The 20,724-nt window shown below is 37.9% G+C and overlaps 1 protein-coding gene across 4 annotated transcripts; it reads left to right on the top strand.

Moving 5' to 3' along the window:
* Positions 1-226: 226 nt before the first annotated feature.
* Positions 227-18,895, top strand: LOC107217741. 4 transcript variants are annotated; one of them, XM_015655382.2, is made up of 4 exons: positions 227-663; positions 4,942-5,872; positions 7,626-8,245; positions 18,260-18,895. In XM_015655382.2, the coding sequence occupies exons 2-4, from the start codon at positions 5,131-5,133 to the stop codon at positions 18,731-18,733; spliced, it is 1,836 nt and encodes a 611-aa protein (XP_015510868.2). In that variant the 5' UTR covers positions 227-663; positions 4,942-5,130; the 3' UTR covers positions 18,734-18,895. The 4 variants fall into 4 exon arrangements, with proteins under 4 accessions (XP_015510868.2, XP_046596674.1, XP_046596678.1 ...); XM_046740718.1 differs by having other exon boundaries at positions 4,938-5,872; XM_046740722.1 differs by having other exon boundaries at positions 4,913-5,872.
* Positions 18,896-20,724: the final 1,829 nt, after the last annotated feature.

Raw genomic sequence — 20,724 nt, 5'->3', positions numbered from 1 at the left:
CAGCTCCGCGGATTCGGGTCGAATTCAACGAGCCATGTGCCCGGAAGGACATTGGGGCAGGGATACGGAGGGCATCGAAGATCTGGGGTCTTATTTACCTACGCTAAAACGTGTTCGGGCCCGGACAGGTTGTTACCACGGTATGCAGGACAGTAGGTCGCCACCGCATCTTCATCGGGCCCAATCCTCCGCGTATAACGCACACGTCGTTGGGTCTCTCCTCGCCTCGCCGTCTCGCCTGGGCCCGTGGACCACTTCCAGCCGACTCTCGGGAGAGTCTATAGACCCCGAAGCGCGCGATTTCGGACCCACATTCGCTGCTTTGGTTCCGAGATGTCGAAATACAGTGTCGAGAGTTTGTCGCCGGCGTCGCCGCGTCTAATTCACCGGTCGCATCGCGGTACGGAACTGGAAATAAAATTGTGATTTGTGAAATGTGCGAGTGATCTATCCGGGAAGTCGTGCGATTAGTAGCATTCCATTTGCGCGAACCGAGCGTTGATTAGACAAGAGACGGGTTCTCGGTAATTACGGTACCTGATGAAAAAAGAATACGTGAATGTGGTTCTGAAACTGCGGTTGCGTGTAATTCAATATTGTTACTCTGTTATAAATGGTGTTGTGATAGTTCGTTATACCGATTGAAAGAAAAAGTATCAGCTGGTAAGATTCGCTGATTGTACACGTTATAACTGTGTACGCAAACTGGAATATATTTGCATTTACACAAATTCCAATCATCGAGACGTACCGTTAAGCGATTAAAATATTTCACAAGGTTAAATTATGTCCGAACGAATTTATTATCCGTTCCGTAGTATACGTATGTATAGGTGTATGCGTCAAAAAATAACATTCGATTTCTGTATTTGATGCAATCTTCATTGATTTCCGATAATCTGTATTCCAGTAACGAGTTCGCGCCTTGAAAATGTAAAAATTATTTACACATAATTTGATACAAGAAAAACGGGTACCTTATACAGTTCTATTTATCTTCGTTACGATAATCGATAAATAAGCTGTCTTTCTCCCCACCTCGTATTACACTCAGTGAATAACTTAAAATAATAAATAATAGTGCGTTGCACGACGTACTTTTTCACAAGTGGTTCATCTACTTCAACTTTTATACACTTGCATTATGTATTACAAGGTCTTTGGTGTGGTATGAAAATTAAACATTGCAAAAGTACATTTGCAAATTAGCCCAGCGTAGAATTTGAAGATACATATTTTCGTGCACAATTCATATAAAAAAGTAAAGAAAAAAACTCGGGCCAGTATCATTTTCTAGTCAATTATCGAAGATATTGCAGGATCCTCAAACAAAAATGCTCCCGAATAACAATTACTGGTTAAAGAAATTTTATTGCGGTCTTTAGAAACGAAATAAAATGAAAAAAGTACGATCGTCGAATGATTTTATCCTAACAAAAATCCATTTTCTCCGAATAAGCAGCATCTATTATTGCACACTCGATCGTATATTGCACGTACATTGTTACTATTTTTATACATATTTTTTCTCGCCAGTGCGTTAGTCATAAGTTAGTTGTATTTTTATTTTTATTGGTTAGGTAAATAACCTTAAGCGAGCTCTATTATTAATCTGAGAAACTTCAGTTTTATCCGTCAGGTGTAAACTTTTCTTTCTAATCGCAATTTAAAATTAAAACCAAGATTTCGAGATCGCGGTGATCAATTAGTAATTTCTTTAAAATTAGATTGAGATATGGGAGATTAATACTTGTGTACAATGTATGCAGGTGTCGGTTACTTCCGTAGGATGTATAACGTAACATTTGCATATACTGCTGGTAATAAGATTCACAAGCCGATCAGAACACAGCTGTGTGAAATGCCAAAAGATGCAACGCGTATTGTAATTCAGCGTAAAGTTACGACTGCACGCGTGAACGGACGTGATTTCAATACAGAACCGTTGCTTTGAACCATTTCCTGCCATCCGAATCGAAGTAACGGACGTTGTTTCTAAATTCATACTGACGTTTATACCAGATACACAGATTTACGCATTCATTAATCGGTATAGGTCTGCAGCAAGCCTGGACTTTGACAATCTTCGTTCCTTTGATTCTCCGTTTTTTTCTTCTTTTGATCCGGCATAAAAACGAGGAGCAAATTCCCAGATAAACTTCAGCTGTGAGTAAACCTAGTTTCAGATTCAGGGGATTCGAAAAACCGACTTAAAGAAAATTATTCGGTTTTCTATGGTTCCTTGGATCATACACCGATTGTTTTTCATCTGTAGGCCAGTCGAGTCAAAAGTTTTAAGCCGTTCGGTGAGCTGAAATTTTTGATTTTCTAAGACAAACCATTCTTGTGACACACTTGAGACAAAATCTTATACTTTATTTGTCAGTTGATCGTAAATATGATTCACTCCGAGTCGAGTCCTTATGGATGGAATTTCTTTGATATGCCGAATGTTAGACGCGAATATTGAGTTCTTGTTCCCTAATCGTCACTTTGAATTGTAATGCAATTTTATTTTTAAATGAAAGCGGTTCTCATGCGAGGCGCTTTGACTCTATCTTATATACTGCAGTAGTTTTCAATCAGTCAACGATAGCCATGAAATATTGCATTTGCAATTTCGTACACATGAGTATAGATAGAGTTGAAAACATTGAAGCTCAAACTCGCTGGAAACTAAACGTTCGAAATTCAATACGGTCATAAATATTCAAGTATCACACATAGGTATAATGTTCATTTGTCTAATTAGACCTCCAGATAACGAGAATGGAGATCCGTTTCCACGCTCCAGATGTTATTAGCTGCTATTACGATAATTAAACCAAGTTTTTTCACCGTTAAATCCCGTCGCGACTAATCAGCCCCCTCAAATATTCGAAAATGATTTTCAACACGCAGTGAAAACTTTGATAATAATTAATTTTTGAGGAGAACCAATGCCAATTCTCACTGACGCGCTGGATATAATTGAACATCTATGGTTTTCGTCCGCATTCTCTCAGCCTTGGCATATGTGATCGATTCAAGTATTTTTCAATAACGAAACCCAAGAAGTTTGAAATTAACAATTAAAATGACATAAAACAAAAAGCTCCTTCCTTGCGAAATTGAGGAATGTTAGTCAAATCGGGCAGAATTCTAAATACAAAAACGGCGTTTTTTTTATCGTTCAACGTGATGAATCCTTCGCGAGTGTTTAGCAAATTATAAGAATCGGTTTCAGCGGTGTTTCAAGTTTCAGCAAAAGAACTCATAAATTCCAAAAAATAAAATCTAATCACCTACCGATCAAATTACCAAACAATCCATGACGTGAATCGACGTATAGGTAGAAAAGTGTGTCACAATTCATGTGGTATGACCCATATACACGGATTATACTATATCTCATCATTCAATCGACTGTATATATATATATCTCTGTAGCAATCAGCAAAGCAAGTACGCTATCGTATAATACAGGTATGCACACACACATAAATGTGAGTGAAACAGCCTAGAGTCATATTTTCATAGGAAGATGTTATAATCTAGATATGAATGACAATCTCCGTAAAGCTCGGTTTATTCGATTTCTCCTCATTCGCTTGTCTACGCCCTCCAGCTCCGTTATCCGGTACAAAATTACGGATTCAAATTGGTCGGACCGTCTGAGCCAAAAGTTCAGAAAAGAGAAGAAGCCACTGAAGAAATTTGCAAATCCAAATCACACCCCTAGTCCCCACTACACGTATGATAGAGATGAATTTCGGTGAATTGTGACACTGTATAAAATATTAGAAATTTGAGGAAATGCTTTATAATCAAAACGTTGAAACGATTGAACTCTAGTATTTTTTATTTAATTATAACGTTTGTGGACTTATTTTATTCGCTACAAAGATCTCAATAATTACCCAGAAATAGCCTGAAAAAAATGTTACAAATGTTCATCTTCAGAGTGGATGAAAATGACTTTGTGGTCAGCGAGCAAAATAAGCGTGAAACTATTAGAATTGTTTAATAAATATCAGGAAGTAATCATTTTTACCTTTCTGATGATGAAACCTTTTCTGAAACTGTTACTGTCTTAGCTTATGTCGTTTGATTTTTCTCAGATTTATGTCTGCCACCTAGCACAGTGGCTTTGTTTCATTCGCATTCGCAATCATTGGCGCAAATAACATTGCTGGAGATTTTCAAACGGTTCTTCCCCTATTTCTGACTTCTGATTTAGACGGTTAGGCCGATTCCCCGTTAACCCCCAGTCGGTAAGGTGGATTTCATTAACGTCGTCGACAAGGTGGATCCTTAGGTCTATAATTTTTTTGTTTTTTTTTCTCGAGGCGATATCTGAATAAATTTACTCGCACTCTTTTCGATCCATAGGATATTTTCTAGTACTTTGTTTTGTTACTTACAATCTTATCCAAGAAAATTTTTTTATTTGAGTTGCTGTCCCTCCAAACATAGAAAAGCACCTTACCCTAGAAGACCTACCTTGCCGATGCGGGGTTGAGTATACAAGAGTATATTTTGTAACGAGGAGACAAACTTGGTCTTTTCAGGCCCCAAGCTTAAGTTTGCAATATCGATCGTAGGTGAGCCGAAGACGAATGTTGCAAATACGAGAGGCAAAAAGACCGTTACGTCCTTGTTGCACACGATTCTCTGTAAAACTAAAGTGCGTCACGCGTTTTTTCACGAAGCACGAAATTGAGGTTAGGGTCGCGTAATGTCATATTTGTTTGCAACAGCGCATGTGCGGAGTACCGAAAAGGCCACTTTTAACTCCTAGAACTTAAAAGCTGTCTTTTCAGTACTCCGCGCATGCGCATTCGCAGACTCACTCGACCTTCATAGAAACAGGTAATTTGTGCACGGAAAAATGCGTAAAAGATGCTCGCGTTATATAAAGATACGTTTACAGAATACTTTAACGAAATGTTCCCCAGGAAGAAGCGACAGTAAACAGACAGACGCGCTAACGACGAAAGGCGGAGTAGAAAGTGCGGCTCTTTGAATCGGTGATGTGATTCTGTGCCGGGCGTGATACATATTATACGCGTGTGTGAAGTGGGCCGACGCCCGTGGCATTCAGCCGGTGGACCGGATGGGAGTCCGATTGAAGTAAGTAAAGCGGCCCGCATGCGCGAGATTGAGGCATCGAAAATGAGCAAGCGGACGTTGCCGTTGGCAGGGCTAAATTCCTGCGAAAGGATACGGCCGGAAAGGCCCAGAAACCCAATCCAGCGGCTGGTCTGGTCCGGGGCCCAGTTTCAAGTGGGCCCATTCGGTTCTCTGGAAGATGAGGCGTCGAATCCGCGGATGGCACTGCGCCGGCTTCTCAAGCTCTACGAAGGCCGGCAGTATCGGGAAGCGGCCAGTTTCCTGTCCCGGATACCGGTCTACACCCTGAAGGCCGCTCTTCCTGACATACCCGTTGATCTCCTGGTCGACGCACTCCCGCACAGCCTCGCCCTCCTCGAGACCCTCTATTCCAGACTGGCCGAGCTCAGCTGCGACGAACTCAAGGTCATCAGGGTTGAACCGGCCCTGTGGAAAATAGTCTACCTTATATCCACATCCCAGGATCACTTCCACGTTAGGATTTGGACAAAGCTCCTGGCTGCGCTCTCCAAGGTAGCTCCTGGATCCAAGGCTGTTTTGGCAACGAGGAAGCGAGCCCTTGAGCGGGCTGTCGAGGGCCTGGGAAAACATGGGTTGGTACCCTCAAGCCAGCTGGGGAACGGCCTCGATTATACGAACGCTCAGAACCTCGTCTCGCTTCCGGTTGCGCTGAAAGAGGAGCTCGAGGCCCGATCCGAGGCATATAAACTCGCTTTGCACAAGATAGAAAACTTCCAGAAGCACACCGGAACCAATAAAGGTGAGGAACGAATCAACCGATTCACCCGGAAAGTAAACTAATCACGAATTCAGCGGAATCACCTCAAATGGGTTTTACCTTAACCGCCCGACTTGAGATAAACACGACTCCGAAGTCGTTCCAGTGTGGCCTATAAATTTGTTTCTTCGCCTAAAGCGATATTCGAATTGTACTCGATGGCCGGTACAATCAAGTTACAGACGCTTCGGAATTCTTTGAAATATCAAAAACTATCCCCTCTTTGAATGTCCGGTAGAATATTCAACTCTATTTCAAGATAATACTTTGAGGGTCTATTATTGACCGAATATGAAAAAAGGATTCTTACATTTGAATTTGTCACGCGTAGATTTACTTTAAAAAATATTATTATCAAATAAAACGTAAATGCTCAAGGTTTCTCCGGAACAGGAATTTAGAAAAAATGGATTATCGTATAGGTCAGTATCAGAGAAATCTTGAATTTTAAGGCCAAAAATTCAGATTGTGCTTTTTTATACGGACAGGGTGTCCCAGAATTAAGTATAAAAAATAATATGGGTAATAAAGGGAGTTGAGTCGAGTAAATTAACCCGAAGAACGTCGTCATATGTAAATTAACCGAGGACACAGCAGGAATAGATTAGGAGCAGTATTGGGCACTACTAAATACTTTGTGTAACTATATAATTACATCAAATTTCTAATTGGGTTGATAATTTAAAATTAGTTTAAAAAAAAATACGAATTAGATTCGTAATTTGTAATTTGAATTTTTCTAATTACAAATTACAATTGTGATTAGTATTTCTTTTTTTGCGAAACTTTTTTGTTCCTTGTTCGATTGTCTAGCGCATGTATTTTTTTATATTTTCTCTTCATAGCGATGCAAATTTTAAAAAACTAATATTGGGAATTTCTCTAAAGTAACTTAATTTCTGTTACAAAAAAACTGCCTTGACATGGGTTCGATGAAAATTTTGTAGTGAAATTTTGTTAGCCCCGATAATGTCAGATCGCCTGATATGAGGAAATAATTTATCATGAAATATTATTCATCTATTCTAGTAAAAAATGAAAAAATGTAGCGTGCGAGGGCTCGTTCTGATTTGAAACAAGAACGAGTGATCCTATTTCAATCAATATTGCATACTTCTGTACTGGAAATGTTTGGAACTAAGTGTCCAAAATTGAACTGGCTGTCTTATTTAATATTGTGTGAGAGTAAAATACGAACGTTAAAAAAAAAATAATGAGCTAATATTTTCCTCATAAGAAATCCGATAACGATAGCAAGCGTAACTGTTTGACATGATAAAACTGATACTTTCATCATCTATCAGCAAAGGTGTACAGCTGCATTGATGAAAAAGTTAATTATTTTGAAAACTTCCGCAAGGTTAATACAAAATAACAACGGCTCTTGACTAACAAGGAAGGTATCCCAGGTCAATCTCTCCAATTTGATTTCTTTTGTAATATGTTATAGGAGACTAAAAACTAAGCGACACGTTTTTTTTTTTTTTTTATGTGCCATTAAACACTTTAAGGGATTATAACGGTGGTTTCACCCTCTTAAATTGTTTAATGGCAGATGAAAAAAAAAAAAAATACCTGTCACTTAGTTTTAGTCTACTGTAACACATTACAAAAGAAATCAAATCGGAGAGATCGACCTGGGATACTTTCCTTATAACAAACGGTTCCAATTCCCAATTACTAGTTTCATTCATGTGGCTTCTTTTGATCATTCTCCTCGAAACTTTGACACCAGGAGGCCAAGGAGTTCAGGCAGCGTCTCACCAGAGGCAGCTGTCGCTGAAGTACAGCGAGATCCAGCAACGCCTGATAAACAATCAGGGCCTGTTAAACACACTTGAGAAGGCGACGAGCCCAGCCCTGGAAAATCTATTGCGAGAACTGAAGCACAGGGTCGAATACGACAAGGAAGCTCTGAGGCAATGGACCGCGTTGCGGAAGTCAAATTTCAGGACCAATACGAAGAATCCTCCGCTTGCGGCGCGGCTTCTTCAGTGCGCGCGAGGCTGCGGTCTTGCCCTTCAGCTGATGAGTGAGGAAATACCGAGAGAGGTGCAGGCCTCTCCTATCGTCCAGGAAAACACCCTGGACGACTACGAGGAGGAGTCCAGCAGTGCCGGGTACCACACCGACGAAAGCGGAAGTCCGACTCCGGAGCCGGGGGATCCCAGTGGAGGCGATTGCAGTTATCAAGGCCTTCCGTTCCCCGCGGACATGACAGTCAGCCAACTGGTCGAGCGCTACGGATCCCTCTATGCTCAGGCTCAGCTTCACACCCTCGATGCTCTGGACGCCCTTGAACCCCTCAAGGATGCCCCAGACTTGAAAGCAAAGATTCTGTATTCCGTTGTCGTGGTGAGTAGAAATCTTTCTCTTTGATTTTAGGAAAAAGAGAATACAAAAAAGTTATTAGCGGCAAAGATCATTGCTTTCCATTCAATCATACAGAATGATACGAAAGAGTTTCGTTTTTCATTGAAAACGCACGTTTCGTTAGTTTAACATGATTCTTTTGGTTAAATGAATATTGAAAGGATTGAGTTTTAAAAATGAAAACCAAAAATCTAAAGGCTTATTTCATTTTACAAATATAGGGATTATTTATGTTACATTATTTTGATTAAAAAAGTTTTTTTGCTGTGACCACCCTGCAAATGAAAAGTTGTGTCTGCGTATGTGATGAATTTTTTCCCGACGATGTCTCCGGGATATACGGGGTTCTTCTTCAATTATAAGTAACATAAATAACAAAATCGTACAAAAAAAATTTAATTTCATGATGTTTCACGAGGTCCGAGTTCTTAGGCTGCCCGATCAAAGTCAGATTAATCACTAATGTTTAGGATAAAGTAAGCAAATGTGAACATGTTACTTTAGCGTAGTAAACAATTGTTTTCTTTTTTTTTTTTTTATCAAATTGTGACACCTTCGATTTTCGAATTCCTATAGATTACCTGGTTCGATGACGTGAGTTTTTTATCAGATAGCAACACCAATGCCCACTAAAACCTCGCAGTTACAGATTTGATTGAACATTGTTACTCTTGCAATAAAATATATCCTGAGAATGTGTCCGAAACAAGTGTATTTTAAACGGGGAATTGGAGGTAAAAATTTGAAAATATTACAAGATTGTTTTTGAACTATTTGAAATTCATTCGCGAGACAGCCCCGAAAAAATTCGTCAGCACCTTAAGTAAGGACCACCCTGGTGTCGATATTATGCGAAATTATTAAACAAGCAAAGATGCGTTACGTTGACCCAATTTATACCAATCCACAATAGTTAAGAACGTACAAAAGGTCGAGAAAATTAAATCGTGGAACAATTTCTCGCAAAGATTCTTACCTGTTACGAAACACAAACTAACAATTCTCTCGGAATGTCAAGGCGTCAAGTTTTGCCAACGCGTATAATTCGCTCGTCACGGGAGCGTTATTCAGCAGGTCAAATTAAAGCAGTTCAAGGTAACACTGGAGAGACTGGGTGCCAAGACGCCGACACAGTGTAATAATTGTAAGAACGAAGATGTGACTCGACGTCGACATCGTTTACAGTACAGTAGTTACAACGCCACCGAGAGGTGGTTGTGCGTTGAATTCCGTGCACTTGTGGGCAGCCGGCAGGAGATAAATCATCCCTCTGGGCTGCAGTCTCCGCATTTAAAGACAAACATAACCTCAAACAAAGACGTCCACAGCAGGAAGAAAGTAAGGGCGGCTCACGTGGGAACAGTTTACCGATACCCATACATATATGCACGCCAACATGGTTGCCATCCGTGAAAGCTACATACAGGGTGTCCCGTTTTAACCCATCGCGGTACAGCGCTTCATATGTGAGACACATTTTTGGAATCGTTTATTCAAGATTGATATTCAATTTTTGAGATTTTGCTGTAATTTTTTTCTAGAATTGGGCATCTAAGATGTATGCTAATGGTGATGTTTTAAGGGGGGTTATAATAATTCCGCGAATATAGTGAGCACTCTAAATAAACAAAGTGTTGGAAATGCCTGTTTTTACAGAATAAATGTAATTGCGGGAAGGTGATGGGGAATAGAAAATTGGAACTCGGTGATTTCGGATTTTTGGGGTCGCTAAGAACGAATCCGGGGTAAAAATTTCAAAATTCAAGATGGCGGATCCAATATGTCTGATTGAAAATATAAAAGTTGATCCGATTCGCTTGAAATTTGTTACTCGGAGGTTTTTGGGGTCGCTGAAAACCAATCTGACGTCAGAATTTCAAAATTTAAGGTGGCGAATCCGATATGGTGGACCGAGAATATAAAAATTGATCATATTCGCTCATATTAGATCCAACCATCTGACACTTTTTTCAAATCAGCGACCTCGAGAACCCTTATATACCCAGTTTCAAGGAATTTGACTGCAAGGAAAAATGCATGCTTTAAAGCGTTAATTTAAATGCACAAATTTTTCGGCAAGAATACATGGGCTTTATAGAAAAATGTTTTCAATAAAAGTTTGAGAGTTCAAAGGGGGGCATAAGGTAATGCTTTTAACAACTTTCCGAATGAACGCGGTAAGAAGAGATTGAGATGACTTCAGGCTTCTTTGTAAGAAACCCAACATTTTTGTAAAACGAAATCATATCTTGCTTTTGAGAGAAATATAACGAACAAGTTTTGCGCGAATAGCTTTAAAGACTTGGATATTTAGGCACTTCTGACTTTGAAGAGGTCTTAAATATAAACCTCATTTACCGGTGGGGAGAAGGAAGAAGCGAGATGTTTGTCTCTATACCAAATAATGTGAAATCTTCAGTTTCCTGCATTAAACGCCTGTACGGTGAGAATCAAATTTCATTTATGCCATATTTCAAATTATCTGGTTCATCAAATAAGTACCTACTGCTTAGTGGCAGACTCACCTTAGCCCTTAGAAACATTGATGAAAAAGGAGAGCCACTAAACGTCAGTATACAAATTTCGGTTGATTTTAGGTTTTAAATCATAAAATTTTTCCAAAATCTTGTGTTATGGATTATAAGTTTGGTATGAATTAACAACAATGATCATATCTTTGACAACGTTTGTCCAATAAACCATACGTAAAGTGAAAACTCTACCATGAATCCTCTTTGAATTTAAAATTGCCATAACTTCTGAGTTTTTGAAGCTAATCGCATTTTTATCCCTCCGAATATATCTCAAGGTCAGCTATAAGCGTATTCAATCAAGATAACAAATGACCTGTGCACAAACCAACGATGACCTCAACTTCTCCCTACTATAATTTCTAAGAAAATTGTTCGTAGTACCTTTAAAACCCTAATACCTTCATCTGACAATGAAACATTCTTCTTCAAAAGCTACAATTTTTTGCAATAGATAAAATAGGACACCCTGTATAAGTTTACGACCATGTAAACAGACTCCTATTCTTTTCTTGCCTTCCCTGTTCTTCCGGTTCTTCCAGTCAGGCTCCCCAGTGTCTTTCGTCCATTAGAAAACTCTAGCAAAAGACGCGAAATTAAGTTACCTCAAGGTAGAGGAAGTCTCTGGGATTTCAAGAGTTTACCGCCCAGGTTATATGCGCGTGTAGACCGCATGGTATAATACCTTCCACATTCGTTGCCACAAAGCACCCTGAGAGGGAAAACTCCTGTAAACGTACATTTTCTCAAGATTTTTTTTTATAACGAAGTGGAATAATACATCGAATTAATACAAAGCATATCTCACAATATATGGCAAATGTTTTTACACTAAAATATTTTATAATGACGACGCTACAGCTCCTGGAAGTCGGTATCTAGCCAAAACCAAAATCACCAAGTCAAATTCTTATTGTTATAATACGTTAATACGCGTTGCATAACAGAGAAAAAAAAAAATATAAAAAATTTTGGGCTATTTTGAAAAAAACATCACTCATTTCTGTGTAAACTATCGATAAAAAACAATATTTGTTGTTTAGTTTTTCCATACAATCCGAACGGCAAGCATGGGTCATGGTAAGTGGAAAATATTTCTCAAAAGTTTTACCTAAATCGGTTGAAAATTCGTCGAGCTACTGTGCACAGCTAAAATCTGAGCTGCTGACTTCCAGCAGCTGTAGCGCTGCCATTTTGGAATATTTTTGTTTAAACAAATTTGTCGATATACCTCACATCGCGTACTTAGAGATATACTTTACGTTAATTCGATAAACTATTCCATATGTTTATTAAAAAAATCTTGAAAAAACGTCGCTTGTAAGAGTTTCCCCCCTTGAAGAACCAACGCCACGTTTTCATCTCGCTTTTTATCTCTCCCTCGTGCAATTATTTCCTGGAGCACACAAAAACCTCCTGATTTCCCGGTTTAGTAAGGATTAAATGAAACCGTGTCCTTCGTGACTAGCATACGTTCGCATATATATATATATCAGACAAATTTCACCTGCGTACTGAATGCGAGCGCAATTTTTCCCTGGATTTTGAGGTAGACGTGGGAATTAAATTTCTGGAATTGCCTACCTTTGAAGTGGTTTCAGAAAACTCTTGTGCCCGTAGAGTTCCGGGCGTCGGTAGACGGGGACGCATCTTGCCGAGCTTTATCCTGAATATAGATCAATTTTATCGTAGGCACTCGTGAGTTTCAAAACTTCGAAATGAGGCGTCCTGATCCAGATAACTGAGTTTAAGGCCTCGATAACCCGCGATAACGATGCAATTTAGCACCGCTTTGATTCTCCGGAATTCAAAAAGAGTTTGCCAAATTATCTAACTACGCTCGGCTTTGAACGGAATACACCAATTTTTGCAAACGTTTTCAATGTGTATTTCGAACTCAAGATAATTATTTACCAGAAGTTCGGGTTGCTTTGCCAACAACAGCCCTCCTTTCTCCAAACTTTTGATTAACCAAAGTGAATCTCACTTCCTGAACCATAATCATGTACATACATATATATATATATATTAAGGCGGTTTTTTAACGTTTTTTTACGCATTCTTCCTTAGTTCTGAACCTCAAACCAAGCCTCGTGTAACCGGAATTCGGTAGCAAATTTCTAAAGGGTGCCTGATTCTGTCTGAATTTTCAAACACTCGAACATGACAATGAAATATCTCGACAACTGTAGAAGTTAGGAAGCTGTTCTTGGTTTCATTTTGTAGATAATCAAATGTTCTTTGAAAAATATCGTGACTAGTACGTGACATTATTTGTATGAGCTTAGGACACGGGTGGTATAAAATTTTACAAGGTAATAAGATCTTCGTTTATTTATTCAATGAGCTCAACTTTAAACGTTCGTATGGAATACAAGATGAACATTTGCGTATATAGTAATGCTCGATCTTTTTTATAAAACATTCAACTGTCTACAAAATGAAACAAAAAACAGCTGTTCAATTTGTATAGTTTTCGATATATTTCGGATAGAGTGTTTGAAAAATTCAAACCGGATGAGGCACCTTTTAGAATCTTGCTACCGAGTTCCGGTTTCGCGAAGCTTCGTTTGAAGCTAGAAACTAACTTTTCAAAGGGTGCGCAAGGGAGAAAGAAAAAGTTTTAAAAAAAACCTCCCTAATATGTGAGGCGGTCTTCGCCAACTCAGGCACTTTTTTTTACCCTCTCGGATCTGTTCCATAATTTGTTATGTAGTAGTACTACTTCAAGGTACTCTGTGTGAATTTTTTCAGATTTTTTAATTTACGCGTTTCGGAAATGGTTTTTTTTTAACCCGTTATATCATGGAAGATTGATAAAAGTTTTGTTTTTACGTGAACTATTCAATGTATCAATGTGTCAATCATAGTGAATCATAATACGAAGCGTTGGAATCCGAATGTCAGTCCAATCCTATTTTTCACTTCTTGGTTTATAATTTTCAAATTCAAACACAATGTTAGGCTCCTAAAAAAGAATCTGGAGTACGTCAATTGATTATTTTCACTTATGCTGATTGAAAATACGTTGATGACCGTGACAAAGTTGACTTCAAAGACTTTATTGAAATATAAAAAATAAGATATTAATCTAGGCTACATGCGTTCAGATATACGTTGTAATTTATACCTTCAGGAAACAGCCTGTCTTAGTAAACCATGATCATTATAAATTTGATCCGCAAGTTGCACATTTCGTCGATCTCTTATGCAGCAAAATGAACATGTCGACGGAATGAAGTGATTGAGATTACTTCCAAAATCCAATCGCGTACTTTTTCAAGTATCTGAAGTAGAGAAGATTAAATTGTAAAAATATTATTGGTGTAGATATGTTTCTGTGTCTGCAGACATTTACTGCACACTCTTCGAATCTTTTGCATATTTATTAACTTTTCGCCGATGCAAATGATATTCGGAGAGGTCTGAAAAGTAAATATAGCCCACCCTGCAGCCTAATAAGTTTCTGTCGTAATATGAATACTATTCAGATTTTCAGTGTATGTATCCACTCAATATTAAGAGTCAGAAGCCTGCGCTCTCATTTTTTTTTTTTAAATCCAAAACGTGACGTTAGCTTAGATTAAAGTCTTAAAAAAATGTATCTTCAGATCAAATAAGGTACGGTTGAAGGTGAGCCATTTCAGGAGATCGAATAGTATCATTTGTTTGCGAAAGATATAGTTTTTTTTCTCTCACGATACGTGCACGAGATTTACAATTAGTGTTGGCTCGTTTTCACAGATTTTTTCTCACAATCAGCCTTCTTCTTGTAAACATTCACGCAACAAAGCTGGTCCTCTCTCCAAGACTGATTAATTAGTCAGCCAAACTAATTTCCATCTACCATTGAGCTGAGAACTCTTAGCGCAATTGTCATCATCCATACCGCGTGCTTCATATCCATACTGCACATATATATATATATAAGGTGAGGTTCGTATAAGTCAGTCAAGTGTCAGCCTTAGGGGGAAATACCCAAGTTTGCAGACAGCTGACAGCACGGAGCCATGAAAATCGATAAACTAAAATAAATAAACTCAGACGTGAACTGGATTGTTACATGCCGACAGGTTTTAATTTTAACGGTGAAACAGGTAAGAAAAGTTTCATAAATTACCTCACGCGATATGCGAATTACGCAGTCACTTTATAAAAATTTATCGCCCGCTGCATTCTCATGTACGTTTCTTTTTTTTCAATCGCAAATTTTTCCAATAATTTCCCAAGTGTCTGCGAATCCCTGGGAATAGAACAAAACTCAAGTTATACGCTGTAGTGAAATCAACATTTAACGCGAAAGAATTAGCGGAAAATAAAGCAACGAAACAGAAACAGTACGAAGAAATCGATAGCATGTTGGTGGCGAATAAATCTAACGTAACTTTGTGCGACTCGTATTCTCAAACTATCGACATGTACGATTTTATGGGTATTGGCCACTTCACGTCATTGTTCGTATCCAAATTGTCAGCTTGGAGAAAATCTTACACACACGGCAAGTGCCTTTACGTTAATTAAGATATTGGATTTCACGGAGAATAACACAGGCCTGCGTTTTTTTTTTTTTTTTATTTAAAGTTCTTTTACTGGATTGTTAATATTCGTGAAAGTAGTCTTAAATGTAATATAAAACGACACTCGTATGATATACACCAACGTCACATTCAGCAGATTTAGATGAAACCGTGTTTAAATGGTAAATAGGTGCAAACTACTGGTTGAATGAAATAAAACTACCTATAAAGTTTTCATTGCACTAATCAACAGTGGTTTTGTTGTCCTTCATATTTGAATAATCTTAGTAAGATTTGATGTCATCGACCCTAGAAGTAAGCGTGGTGTTTCGAAATTGGCTCTACTTATTTATTTTATCGACATTTTTATACGTGACTTGAAAAAGCAATATATAGATGAAAAATTTCACTTTTTTCAACATTTAAAGTTGATCAAAGAAGTACTATACAGCTCAACCGAAAAAAAAATTCTTTTTTCGTTGCAATCATTTTTTCCGTCAATTTTAGTCTTTGAGAACGTAGAATTTAGGAATAAAATCATGATTATATTAGAAACCATCCCCCCCCCCCCCTTATAATTCTACAATAACACAAAAATTAGCGCCTTCTAATACAGAGTGAACTTTCAGACTCATATCACACCCTGAGTTTTCATAGCTGTTTAACATTTTTTAGCACAATATTTTTATGTATATATGCATGTATCAAGCATTTTTTTCTTAGCATGTCATGACATTCTGAAAGTCTGCATCTTCGTACCAACGAAGTGAATATAAATTTACTAGATTACTCCTTTGAAACTGGTAAAAAAATTTTATTTTAATATAGTTATTCTGAGAAAAGTATCTCTCCATGTATATGTGAGTAGCAAAAAATCGTGACGTACGTGATACGCAAAAACGTAGTTGATATTCTGAATCAGCACAACAAAGTCTATAGGTATCATGTAGAAGTAATCAGAAAACTTTTTCATCGCAGACCTGTGTAATCTTTTCTTATCGAATTAACACCTGCTCGCGATAGTTTATGATCCTCAATTAATGCGCAGCTCACAAGGAAAGTTTGCGATATACGATGATTACAAAAGCACGGTCTGTAAAACTTCGTATGAAGGTATAACTAAAAGCGCAAGACTTACATAGGAAATTGGAGCTTGTCGAAAAGTTACGGTATACGTGGATTCTTTGATAAATTTAAGTGTTAAGAAATGCACATGCGATGTAATTCTATCAACCTTGTGGAATTTTAAAACCTCGTATTTCAAGTACAGACATCGATAAGAATTGAAGTAGTAAAATTTTCCTCGGAGTTGAATGCTGTGGAAATAAAAATACAGATATTCCAAAAGTCAAAAGTCATTTCTGTATAGATGTGCAAAAAATTTATATTTTGCAATCCTTTATTGCACCTGCTTATCCAATTGTCTTATACAATCAAAAGCGAGTCCAAAGAAACCTTGAGGGATAGAATTTTAGTGACGAGTAGTTTTTACATAATTGTATCTGAGTGAAAAGTAAGGTGGGGAAAGAAAACCTTTTAAAAAATCTGCAAAAATGTTATTTGCCCCAATTATAGTAAACACGAATGAGTAAAATCTCTACTGTGTTAGAGAAATAAAGTTGAGCGATTTTTGATAACACAAGTGTAGTATCAGGCATAGTTTTAAACTATCTGTACGAGTAGATGTGTAAGGGAAAGCTTTTAGGCCATAAAGACCTATAGATTTGTGATACAGAGCAGACCCTTCAGAGAAACCCAAGAACGCGTGAGAGGGTTTAGAGTGTGCATTTCCGAGCGTGAGAGAGAAAGGATTAGCATCACAGAGGTTTGCATGATAAAGACAGAAGACGTACTTGACGCAGACACGACGAATGCAAGGGTGACCTCTACTACGAAGACGGTTATTCAAAGTCGCAAGACCAAGTTGAAGACGAACAACTAAAAAATTGATAAATTATTGTTGCCTTCAGAATGGATAACAACAGACATGGTCATCGAAAATTTCATTGGCATGTTGTAATATGATGTACAATTTCTGGGATAATTTTCTGATAATAGATGGGGATCTGGTTTGCGGGCGAGACAAGCCCAAGTATACTAATATCGGATAAAAAATAACAGAGTTTATTCTTTTTCTATTTATATAACTTTGCCCAAATCGTTGATACCTCGTAAGCTTGTGTCACTCGAATTTGCTCAGAACCATTTCTATTACAGAGTAGGGACGTTGTTTCATTCGTATATTCGATATACCTACTTATATCATTGACTGGAATAACATTGCTGAATAACATTTTCTCATCCTTTTTCTGCTATCGAGAAAGAGCACTTCGAAAATATTAGGATTTCTTTAACATCGAGGAGTATTCCATTGAAATTGTAGAATTTGTGTTCTTGAAAGTTTTATTTGTCCCGTACGAGCGCAATTTCTTCGCAGTAATTTGTGAAGGAGGTACCGAGAACCGAATATTTTTAAATTCCCTTCATAACTAGGAAACCTGAAGTACCGACGGTCCAAAAATTTATTTGTGACAGATTTTTGACATAAGTATTAAAATACCGTAAATACGCAATGAAAAGTTAAAATGAAACGCAATGTCTTACATGAATTTGTGGCTCGGAATCCATTTATAAGCATCTGTTAAAGCTGGTGAAGCCGAGCGCGGCCTATTCATCCTAATAAATCAAGTCAAAGTCAACGACCGCATGAAAATTGCGTGAAAGTGTGCAATGACAAGAAACCAAAGTCTAATGTGAAAGAGCGCAGTGATTTTTTAGTTATCATGCTTCAATTACGTTAATCAGATCCGATTCCGACGTTGCACTTTCTTACATTGTACGACTCTAAAGTAATCTCGCGTTACGCTTCGCCGCATCGATCATGCCGCTAAGTAATTGATACTTGCCTTTAATTCTAAAACAAACATTTATCTTTCTCCGATTTTCAGCTCTCGTGGCGTCTGGCGGGAATGATACAAACGGCACGACGTTTTGAGGCGATACACGTTTTGAACGGAACTCAATCCCAGCAAACCGGAAGCTCGGCTCCGTCTTCGGAATTCGAAGATTGCATCAGGAGGCAACTTGCAACGTTCGGAGCCCGAACTGGGCTATCTGAAGTGTCCGATCAGGTTTTAAGCCAACTGGAAAGAACCCTCTACGATTTTCCCTGTCTTCGGAGCTGCCCGGAGATCAGGGATTACGCAAATTCTTGCGCCAGTTTGGCCTGGGCCTGCCTCGCCAGGTCCACTCCTCTTGTACTCGACGTTGCCCAGGGTGTCGATTTTCAGCGAGAACTACACGCCAGACATCACGGATCGCCGGATCCGAACGGAGTCAAGATCAGAAGTGTTTTATGGCCAGGATTGAGAGAGGGTTGTCAGGGACGCTGTTTGCACAGAGCAGTGGTGCTGACAAATTAATACGTTCGAAAAAAGCTGCCTTGTTTTCACTTTTACTCGCATTTCGTTTACCTTTAGATTATAGAAATGGCGAATCGGTCGTGCTTCTTTCAGACCCGGAACAACGCACTTCTGTACCGAAAAGCAAAAAAAAAAAAAAAAAAACAAGTCTTGCGCAAATATGTAATACCTTGGAATCTATTCGTATCGTTCGTAAAATCTTCTAAAATCACTTAAAATCCATGACTTGAAATCAAATGAATTTTTCAAAGATACGGTATTTAAGAAATCATTATACGTTAAACAAAACTCTATTTATCCAATCAATGAAATATTTTGCCAAATTTTATGCTTTTTGTGATATATAGAACTGGATATAATGGATAATTTTTTTTTTTTTTTTTTATAGACCGAAATTTTGTCGCTACAACGGGAAATTTTTCTTTATGGATTATCTCGATGCCCACATTGGACTGAAATGATTTTGTAATTATTCACCAACTATCACTTAACGTCATAATATATTTCTGTATAATACAAATACAGTATTGCTAGATAGAAGTAGCTAATGCGGTAGAGAGACAGGAAATTGTCTTGTAACCGGCATAATATAATATTTGGGAAGCTAAAGTACAAGTTACGGGTAAAGAAGAACTTCCAACACTGCATCTGTTTTATTTCTGTAATACATAGTTGCATTTGAATGACTTATAATTTAACTCTGTTATGTACATGTATGTTCCATTCCTGTACGATTTGGAGCGAATGCTACCGTTTCATATTGCTCCTTGGTAGGGAAGTCCCAGTCTGCACGTTATAAGTTATATTTATTGTTATTATTTGTAGTGAAATAATTATTGAAATGGCATCGTTAAATATGCAACTTGACATATATTATACTATATACGCAATCTTATTTCTATTTCTCAGTTCTATTAATTATGTTAACTAGAGTGTATTATTTTAATATTTATACGTTTATCATACAGAATGGTATGACGAACCTGCTCAATTTCAGCATTCGTATGATGTTATGTAACCAGGTGCCACTTTTACGTATTATATATAAAAAAAAATGCTTGCCTTCGAAACCAGTTTCATTTTCATCAAAATTAAAACCCTTACACGAGTTCTGGGGTAAACTGTATCAGCTTTATGGAGGGACAGATTCTCGTTCGATTAAATACGCGTATTGCTCGATTCCAGCTATCTCTTAGTTTTTCTCATTGGAAAAATAACCGCCGAAAACAAACAAGCTTGAGTCCGCTTTCAGTAAGTATAAACCGATTACGGTGAAAAATATTATATCGTTCTTATATTCTAAGAAGATATTTTTTCGGGCTTTTCTCTACGATAAAATGCGGTTTATGATACAGACTTATGTATCATGCGTCCATATAATAGATGTGATGCACGAGTGGAAGTATTATTTATTAATAATTTTGTCGTACGTGCAGTGCAGGGGACACTTTCTTGCTGCGGAATAAAATGCGTGACCGATTTAACTCTACCTTCTAAAATTGGGCGGTATTAAAATTGGCTAAAACGAGCGGTATGAACTACCGGCGAACAATTTTCATGATCAATTCAGAACTTCAACGTCAGAGAATGATAAATTAGCAACAGGAAGTATTAGATTGACATGAAATAGCGTTAGACTAAGACCGAAAAATATTGTATAGAAGTCAACACCGCATTTTTCTTACGTTGTTCGCATTTATGGGTCACGTAACATTAACTACATGATGTAAGCTGATTACCCAATACTTTTACGGGACAAGCGTAAGAAACCAAAAAAATGTTGGAAGAAAATACGGTATCATGAAAATTCGATTGATTTTTACCGTCGTATCCAGAGAGGAACTACTCTTTGTATGGTGCTTACTTCATTGCTACGAAAAGACGATAAATCTATGCAGGTGAAACCAAGCAAAGTTACATCATGCCTTTAACTTTTTATGATAGCGTGCTGAAAATGAAAGCAAATGATAGTGATCATGAATTTGACTAGG

The sequence above is a fragment of the Neodiprion lecontei genome, chromosome 1 (genome assembly GCF_021901455.1).
Source record: "Neodiprion lecontei isolate iyNeoLeco1 chromosome 1, iyNeoLeco1.1, whole genome shotgun sequence".
NCBI classification, from domain to species: domain Eukaryota; kingdom Metazoa; phylum Arthropoda; class Insecta; order Hymenoptera; family Diprionidae; genus Neodiprion; species Neodiprion lecontei.
The sequence above is the reverse complement of the archived record's forward strand: the minus strand, read 5'-3'. Positions and strand labels throughout refer to the sequence as shown.

Coding starts and splice junctions, on each gene's coding strand:
- LOC107217741 (XM_015655382.2), top strand. CDS start 5,131: ATGCGCGAGATTGAGGCATCGAAAATGAGCAAGCGGACGTTGCCGTTG. Junction 5,873..7,625: donor GCACACCGGAACCAATAAAG/GTGAGGAACGAA, acceptor CTTTGACACCAG/GAGGCCAAGGAGTTCAGGCA. Junction 8,246..18,259: donor TTCTGTATTCCGTTGTCGTG/GTGAGTAGAAAT, acceptor TCCGATTTTCAG/CTCTCGTGGCGTCTGGCGGG.